This window comes from Cygnus atratus, chromosome 7 (assembly GCF_013377495.2).
Source record: "Cygnus atratus isolate AKBS03 ecotype Queensland, Australia chromosome 7, CAtr_DNAZoo_HiC_assembly, whole genome shotgun sequence".
In the NCBI taxonomy this organism is placed as follows: Eukaryota; Metazoa; Chordata; class Aves; order Anseriformes; family Anatidae; genus Cygnus; species Cygnus atratus.
In genome coordinates, this window is record NC_066368.1 from 33,841,574 (window position 1) to 33,850,667 (window position 9,094).

A 9,094-nucleotide genomic window follows, 5' to 3' on the forward strand; every position below is an offset into this window, starting at 1 on the left:
CAGCGGCGGGCCGGGCCGGGCCGGGCCGTTAGCGGCCGCCGTGAGGGAAGGGGTCAGGGGGGCATCGTGCCGCCGCCCCGCTCCTCACATTGCTCCTCAGGGCATTCGGGCTGGGAAAGCTGTGTGAAATAAGCAGCAAAATAATCCGGACAGTCACTTTTTTACACAAAATAGACTAGCAAAGACTTGGTTCAATCTCTCTGGTGCATCGCTCACAAGGGACTCCAGTACCGCAGGGCCCAGCAGTGGTGTCACAGCCCCCCTGCCATGGAAGCACCAAAGTAGCAAATGGTGGGGATGGGGACAAAGAGGCCTCACACTGTACTTCAACTGCAGGGACAGCCCTCTTTCACACTTTAATACAGCTGTGAATTCTATTATCTCCTCTAGAATCACTCAGCTGCTTCACACTGAACCACGTTCTGAATTGCTCAAAGATCAACGCTTTTTTACTGAAAGAAAACAAGGAAAGCATCTATCCTATTGGAATTTCACATCTCTATCATCTTCCAAAGTCATTTGGGGCACTTCCTTCTCTCAGAGTTGAAATGGATTAACTTCAAAAGTGAGAGCCCTCTTCTGTCCCTGGCAGAGTTCAGTGTTGTAACAATTTTGCCCTGATGAAATACAAAATCACAGAGTGAGGAAGGCACAAGCCGGTGCTGATGTTGCCTAACTCTTCCTGTTCCAGACCGCAACCTTCAGGCTGACACAATGACAGAACAAGGCTGTGAAGGGAGAAGCCTCTTCTCCTGCTAGCTGTGTGACACACGAGGACTCCTAGGAGAGGTGCAGGCACCCAAGAGGCAGAGAGGTACACCCAGGAAGAGAGTTACTAGCAAGGCTGAATTCCACACTTACCCAGGAGCTGCAAGCCCAGCTTCAGACACATGCAGTGGACAAGCAAACCAAGGCCAACAGCCATGGGCCAGGCCCCCAGCATGCTGAGGTTCTGCAACCCTGCGTCCTACCACACCACCGTCACCTCTGGCCCTGAGCTCAGGGGTAACAGTTCAAGCTGTAGCCCTGTTGTCACATATAGGCATATGGCCTCAGATGTCTATCAAGAGAAGCTGGAAAACCCAGTCAAAACAGAATTCGGAAAAAAAAACACCTGGTAAATTTACACTTCCCTCAACATTATCTCTGCAGCTGATGGAATAAGCCAGACATTTCAGAGCTGCAAAGCTCAGTACCATTGCCCTGTCTCTTGATGGCCATTTCTTTGGAACAAGATGGCTTCTGATAACCTGCAGATCAGACCCACTGCAAAGCGGATGGAAATAGAATAGCCCAAGTGAACACAACAGGCTTCAGCACCTCACATTCCTGCTTCCAGGTAAGTGCCCAAAGTCTTGTTTAAGAAAGGGAAAACAACACCTTTTTCTGGTAGAACTGTATTTAATTATTTTTCATATACGAATTAAGAGAAAATCATATCAAACTGAAATATGCCAAAACAGCACAAATTAATATTTGAAAAATACTACAAAGATAGATGAAACAGGAAAGAATAAAAAGTTTGTCAATTCCATTTTCTGTTAAATTATTCTCAGAATACTACTATGTACACACAAGAACGCAGCCCTCAGTGGAAAAAAATTGCAGTAAAGAATAGCTTTAAACCCATGTATTAGCAGAATGCAGTGGAAGTAATCACAGTTGAAAAGAGCTATCACATTTTATTTTTCTCTTCAGTAACAAGATTATCACACAAAAACAGTCAAGTGCTTTCCCCACAAGCATTAATACTTCACAGCTTTAGCGATTCTAAAAGTAATATTGTGAGGTTCCAACAGTTGTTACTGCTCAAGGACTCCACATAAAACATACTGGTTTCTACAAATGAAATGTGTTTATCTGATCAACTGAATTCTCTCCTTCTCATGCATCAAGCACAACAATAATGATTTTGCTGCACCCAGGCGACTATGTGACTCCATAGCGACCAATTCTGGAGATGTATGAGAAGGAACCATAATTCAAGATGGGCCAACTTTGCAGGACTAACAGGACAAAGAAAAAAATCACTAAAACCTATTTCTCACTCAAGCAAGCTCATTACACTCTGATTATATTCTTAAAGTGCAAAAATAGCTGATCTATTGAGTACTGTGCTGTATTCTTCACAAAAACATCTCGGAGCAGAACTGTACTTCCAGTAAGTTCACTGTTGGATAGTAAAAAAAGTCCCATCATCTTTTGTCTCATTTGTAGTCTTAGCGAACTGGTAGAGCTCTACCAGCGCCCTACTTCATCTTAAAGCAGTTTACTTAACCCAGAAGTCAAATTGCTCCATTGAATCAAGGATCAGTTCAGTTTTAAACAGTGGTCAGACTACAGAAACTGACAAATTAAAAACCCACAACCACACATATTAATTCTAGTGAAAAGACTTGAATTGAGACACAGAAAGAAAACATTTGATGGTATTGTTGCAGTTAGTTTTGAGAGCATTAGTTAGTATCATTTTTTAAAAATGAGACAAACAACAAAATAGATGACTATTTTGGAACCAAAGGGAACAGTGTTTCTCAATTTATCTTTGATCTATCTGTCAATTACAGAATATTTAGTTGTCAACTCCACCATCAATTATTTCTAACACCCAAAGCATCCAAATAGAACGATATTAACAGGACAGTCAGATATGCTCTCAGTTACCATACTACTTCTTTTAAAACACAGTGGGAATCTCTACCAAGAGACTGTGGCAGTGACCACCAAGGTACCTTGGTTAAAACATGTTTTTATTAAACATTTTATGCTTTCAAGCAGTATTATTCAATAGAAGTATAAAAGTAGGACCAAGTAAAGTAGAAAATATGGCTCCATAGGTGCTACTCATGGGATCAGAAATGTTTTGGTTTTATGATCCATTTTTCACAGCATTGAAGTCATCCTGAATGGCAGGGCAAAAGGTTATGACAGCTGGCCACAGTCAGTAATAACAATCTTTTTGGACGTCTTTCCATTCTTGGAACCAAAGCTCTCGATTTTTTTCACAACATCCATTCCTTCCTTGACATGCCCAAAAACGACATGCTTTCCATCTAGCCTGTAACAGAAATAACAAAGGTAGATTTATATAAAACAACAAAGACTGGACCAAATCAAGTGCAGCAAAGGGATGTAAACAGATCATCACAGCTGTTACCTGCTGATCAACTCTGATTATGGGAAAGGGACAACTGCACATGCAGTGACAAGAAAAACTTTTAGCTCTGGACCTTGTATGTGTTATGAGGGATAGGGGTCCTGTTTTGTTGAGACCCACTCCTTACAGCTTTTCCATTTACACCAAAGCACAGAAGTAAAGTTACTCTACCTGCAACTATGATGTGGCAAGAAGCACGGTGAGTTAGGCCAGTCTGCGTGCCACACACACTGCAGACATGCTAGTAAAGCCCCTCAAACACTGCTCCAGGTTAACGCACCCTCAGTCACCAGCACAAGTACTGCATTTGTTCAAGTGAAGCAGACTTAACTAGTTGCCATCAAGTCCTGTCCTTAAGTTTGGTGGGTTTTTTATTTTCATTTATTTATTTTTTATTTCTGTACCTGACCATTAGATTCACTGAGTTCCGTTTTATGCTTGGACCACAGAAAACTGGACATCAGTGCACAAAGTACTGAAATAAGCTAAGGAAAAGAGAGGTGCACTAACACAACTACAAAAGGGACAGAAATTCAGACAATTTATAGGGTCTTATCTGTGTCTGGAGTAGTATCAACTGCATGTAAAGCTACTTGTTACCCTCACAGCCCTTCCTCCCTCAAGTGGCACAAAGCCATCTGTTTTCCATTGCAGTCGAGTAACATGCAAATTAAAAATCACAAACTAAGAAAGCTAAAAACCCTCTGGTTCTAGGCATCAGTTCATTAAGTTGATATGCAGGGCTATGAACGTACCAGTCTGTTTTTGCAGTGCAAATGAAGAACTGAGATCCGTTTGTATTAGGTCCTGCATTAGCCATTGAAAGAACACCTGGAACAGCAGCAGGTTATTAGATTGGTATGAACAGCATGCCGTAGAGAAGACTATTTTCTTCCACATATTTAGATTAATGGTAGACAGACAGAAGATATATATGATGGTCACATGATCTCCAAATGACTGCTAATGCCGACTTCTTGCCTTGAACTATTCCCTCCAGCCCAGCCTTTCTTCTTGCCACAGCCAGAACTGTGGTAAGAATTATTTGTACATGTCCTGTATGTAATTACTACCAGGTAACCTCTACTGTGTTTCAACAGCAGCAGTAGTTTCTTGCTATGAGGAAGTAACAATCCCCCAAAAAAAAAAGACTTGGGATTTCATCAGATGCATCTGCATGGGTTTCCCTTTATTTTTACTGGATTTCATCTAATCTTATAAGGATGTGCTTGTGTTAGATAGATAAGAAACCTCAGAATGCTTTATTTCACTTCTGCAATAACCATCCAAGTAAAAATTTAACTCTGACTTAGAAAAAAAGGAAATCAAAGTAGCAATTTGACCTTGGTAGAGTTTCTAAGTAAAACACAAAAAAAAATTAATGATCTTGATGTTGCATAGTCCCTTTTATGTAAGGAAAAGCATCATCTGTTATGGGCTGACATATTTATGCTGCAGTCTACAAACAAACACATGCCAGGGACAATGTGTTGCTAAACTTCAGTAACATCTCTGTAACTACCATGTGCTCCACATATTTAAAGATCTTTTTTAAAAAAAAAAATCTTCATTATAGGTTATAGTCATCAGAAGGCAGAAAGAATATGTTCACTTACCAGGTCCTACATGCTTAAGTATGAAATTTTCATCTTGAAATCTACTTCCATAAATGGATTTTCCACCAGTTCCATTATGATTTGTGAAGTCACCACCCTGAAATAGAAATGGGTATTAACTTTACTAGCACACAAAGCATTATTTTATACCAAAAACGATGCTATCAAAAATGTACTCACCTGCTCTCATTTAAAAGTAATAAAGTTAGCAAATTTTCTCAAATCTCAGGTTAAAAATGAGCATGGTCACAGGAGGATTTAAAGTCGTGTAACTAAATGAAAATGTAAAAAAGGTAAAAGCAAATTTCTGCACCAGATATTGCTGATATTCTCAAGTTGACGTCTCTATCTCAAACAACCACCTTTCTGTACTACAAGTCTTGTTCCCAAATGTGATGCAGCAATTCAGCAGTGATTTTAAGAAACACCTCAAATGCCTCAGAGCAAATACACCCAAATATATTAACTCAGGCAAGCCAGGAAAAATCCCACATCCCCCCTCCCCCCTTCTCCCAAGAGGGATAAATACTGGTCAAGGTTTCCAACATCACTATTCGCTTCTTCCACCTTTTCTTGCTTAAGCGCTGAGAACTGGCAATGCAGCACCGAGCAGCCATGTCAGTTCCCCTTATTCTAAGTGGACAGACACAAGTACCTTTCACTACAGCAGGATGACTTTGCTTTCTAGATTTGGATAGCCCCACTCAAACTCATAGGTGAGCTGACAGATAAGTGAAAGACATTCAGAATCTCTGGGAGGTGTAATCCCAAACTTCTGTTTTTATTGTTTTTATTTAAAGATGTAACTGAAGAGGCCATTCCTCTTGAAAACAAGCCACAAAAATCAGGCCTTATACAGTACCTTTTTCTTTAGCAAAACACAAACCACTGCAGTAGATTCTCATCTGCATCTCTACCCTGTGCTACATCCAAGGTGCTCTACACTGCCCTCTGCCACACGCTGCTTGCTGGCATAGACATGACTGCCTCTCTCAGTTTAGACGCAAAACCTAAGAAAAAAAAAAAACCCACACCACAGCGACTCCCGAAGGCAGCTACTAAACACTGCTCCCAGCAAGCTGCTGTCTCCTCTCCTAGAAACTAGGCTACCCAGGCTGGCATTCCCGAACTCCCTCACGTGGTACCCGTATTTCCATTCGCACCCTGAGCAATCCTTTATGGGCTATGTTACAGCAACACCGATGCAATCCCACAAGTATGCTTCACATGCTGGGTGCCATATGGAGGCATCTCAATTACCAAGTCATAGCCATCATCTGGATATGATGAACTCCAATTAGGCATACCGATCACCTGAATCATATTAACACTCCATCTCAACAAGTGGAAGGGCCTCTTGCTTGTTTCATCTTGCTTAAAAGTATGTGGAAACCTATGACAATATTTCACTTCAGTAATGACTACTGAGTAATTCCTGAACATTAATTCATCATCTCACTGCATCCTAGTATCCTCATTTCGGGTCCATTTGTGGGGACAAAGGAGGGAAGAGGCAAGGAGGACCACACTACACAGAACTTCACAAACTAGAGGTACAACTTAGTAGGATTTCTATCTTTCTTATATAAATACATTTCAGACCCCAGCAAGACCGTTAAATTGTGTCCCTTTGTCAGCACCACAAAAACACTGTTTTCATTTCAAAGGCAAAAAATTAGTTCCTTTACAGCACACCTGTACCTCATCTCTTAGGAGAAATAGGTCATACAAGGGCCTCTTGTTCAGACAGCTGTATTTTTAAGTTAAAGAAGATGGGAGACCACCACAGTCACCAGTTAATAAAGCCCACTTGTTATGACCTTTATCTCAAATTGTTTTCAAAGCCATACTACAATGCAATGTAGAGAAGAGGGGACCTCTCCTAAGGGAAGAGAGGACCACTAGGAATTAAACAATTCAGTGCACTACAGCAGCAGAAATCCTGTTTATCTGCAAAGTGCAATAGAAAAAAGACTTTCAAGAAGGCCAAAAAAAACCTGCTAACCAACTTCATTTTGGAATTCAGAAAGGTGTCCTTTAAATAAAAGGAAAATCTTCTTTGTGTGTGCCATCCCAAAAGTTTATCCTAACTAATCGTTTTTGCTCCCTCCTCCCCCCCACATTAGCAAGACATAGAGGAAAAAAAAGTTGTTTTTTCCCCAATGAAACACATTATTTACTGTGAACAAATTATGCTAAGAAGAAAGAATAGACACATTGTTTTCTTAGCTTACTCAGCATGTAAGGTTGCTTCTAATTCTACTCACAAGCGAGTGCCATTCATCAAATATACCCCATGCTTTAGTATGCTGCTATAAAAGCTGTGCTTTAAGCCATTTTTTTAAGACAGCCTATACAGAATTTGCATTTATTAGTACAAAAGATAGGCTGAGCAACAGCCAGAGCCAAAAGAGCAAGAACACAAGCCACACTGTCACTTGTTCATTCTGCAGTTGGCAAAGGTTGTTACAGCACAGCCACTTGAAATGTTACCACTAGTCTAAAGGGTTCTAAAAATACTTGAATAACATACAGATAATTTTAACAGTGAAAGCAAAAACAAAGAACAACATTACCTGGCACATAAACGAAGGAATCACTCTGTGAAAAGTGGATCCTTTATAACCAAATCCTTTTTCACCAGTACAAAGAGCTCTGAAGTTTTCTGTGAAAACAAAGCATAAAACAGTATGTTCCCATACATGACACGTAATAAAATCAAACACAATTAACTTCACTAGGTCCCAAGTTTATACACGTCAAAAAGTCTATTATATCTTTAAGGTATTATCAGTTGGTTGTTTTCATTCTCAAAGAAACACTGCTAAAAACTACAGAAATAAAGCAAACCAGGGTACAAACAGAATCCTTCTCCCTCGCACTGCCCATGGATTTTGCTGTTATACCTTACCTACACCCCCGAGCCCCACCATTCTGGAGTCAAAGATTGCATTTTCTGCATGTTATGCCTTTGTTCTCGATATTAACTGTGGAGATGATACTTTGCCTTACTCTGTTCATCTACTGAGAACTGAAAGAAAGCTACAAGTTTTTCAGAACCACTAAAAAAGCAATAAGGAAGGAAGCATGTGGAAAAACACAAGAACTTTATAACCTGGGTGCACTAGTTAACTAGTGATGAGGAAAACAAAACCCTGTATGTTCTTAGAAAGCCTTACCAGAAGGAACCCTTTGTGGGTTTCCCTTTCCAGTTTGTTCCGTGGTTTGATTTTAATGAAAGGCAACTCATTTTCAAGCATAGTTATTCACCACTGGTAAGCCAACATACAGCCTATATGCAAATTCATAGAAGTTACAAAATAAAAGTATTTGAAACAACAAACTAAAACCCTAGCACTGTTCTGACAAAGTTCAGAACATATTTCTAGATTTAACAAATGGGGAAGGAAGATGGAAACAGTTTCCCTAAGTCGAGGGAATATTCTTCTTCCTGCCATTTTAAGCGTGAAATTCTCAAGGTGATACCCTACCTGCTGTCTTTGGAACGACATCAGCTTTCAGCTGTTGAAGAAAAAGAAAACGAAGAATTAGTCAGGTTTTACACACATACATGCACTGAAAAACTTGCGTGTGGTGAGTGCAGCTGAACCCTTTTACCTAAATGTGAGCTATCAGAAACCCCAAGCCATCCCAAAAATCTGTGAAATTCCAGGTACTGAATTCACAGCATCCTCTCCTATGCAAATTTTGGCTACTTACTGAACACCAACTTGAGTGATGTTTAAGAACTGTTCCAATCGACACAACAACTTTACAATAACCGCGAAGAACCTTTAGGCAGGACCTCAGGGCTCGAGGCCACGGCGGGGACAACCGCAGGGACCGAGGCGTGCCCAGCGCGGAGCCACGCGGCACAACCTTACCGAGACGCCAAGGAGAAAGGAGAACAGAAACTACCGCTGCAAACCGACTCACGACGACTCACGACAGCCCGGATTTCTGATGCTGACCCGCCCGCCGCTCTTCACCGACCCCGCGGACACCCGGGGGCCGTGCCCGGAGCAGCCCCCCAGCCGCTGCCCTCCCTGCCTGCCCTTGGCGGCGCGGCCTGGCCGGGTGCGCCTGACCCCGCTCCGCGCCCCGTCCGTACCTCCAGCACCACGCGGCCCAGCGGCTGCTCGTCGGCGCCCACGTCCAGGTAGACCAGCGGGTTCCGCGGGCCGCCGGGCCCCGAGCCCGAGCCGCAGCCGCGGGCGAGCCCGGGCCGGGGCCGGGTGCGGGGCAGGAGGCGGCGGGCGGCGCTCAGCGCCAGCATCGGGCCCGGGGCGCGCAGACACGGGCGGGCCGCAACGCGCCGCCT

General features: G+C 42.3%; 1 protein-coding gene across 1 annotated transcript; it reads right to left on the minus strand.

Moving 5' to 3' along the window:
- Positions 1–1,381: 1,381 nt before the first annotated feature.
- PPIF (peptidylprolyl isomerase F) lies at positions 1,382–9,094 on the minus strand. Its single transcript, XM_035542248.1, has 6 exons — positions 8,885–9,094; positions 8,265–8,295; positions 7,350–7,438; positions 4,774–4,870; positions 3,913–3,988; positions 1,382–3,058 (listed from the first exon to the last, which is right to left on the minus strand). The coding sequence occupies exons 1-6, from the start codon at positions 9,047–9,049 to the stop codon at positions 2,923–2,925; spliced, it is 594 nt and encodes a 197-aa protein (XP_035398141.1). The 5' UTR covers positions 9,050–9,094; the 3' UTR covers positions 1,382–2,922.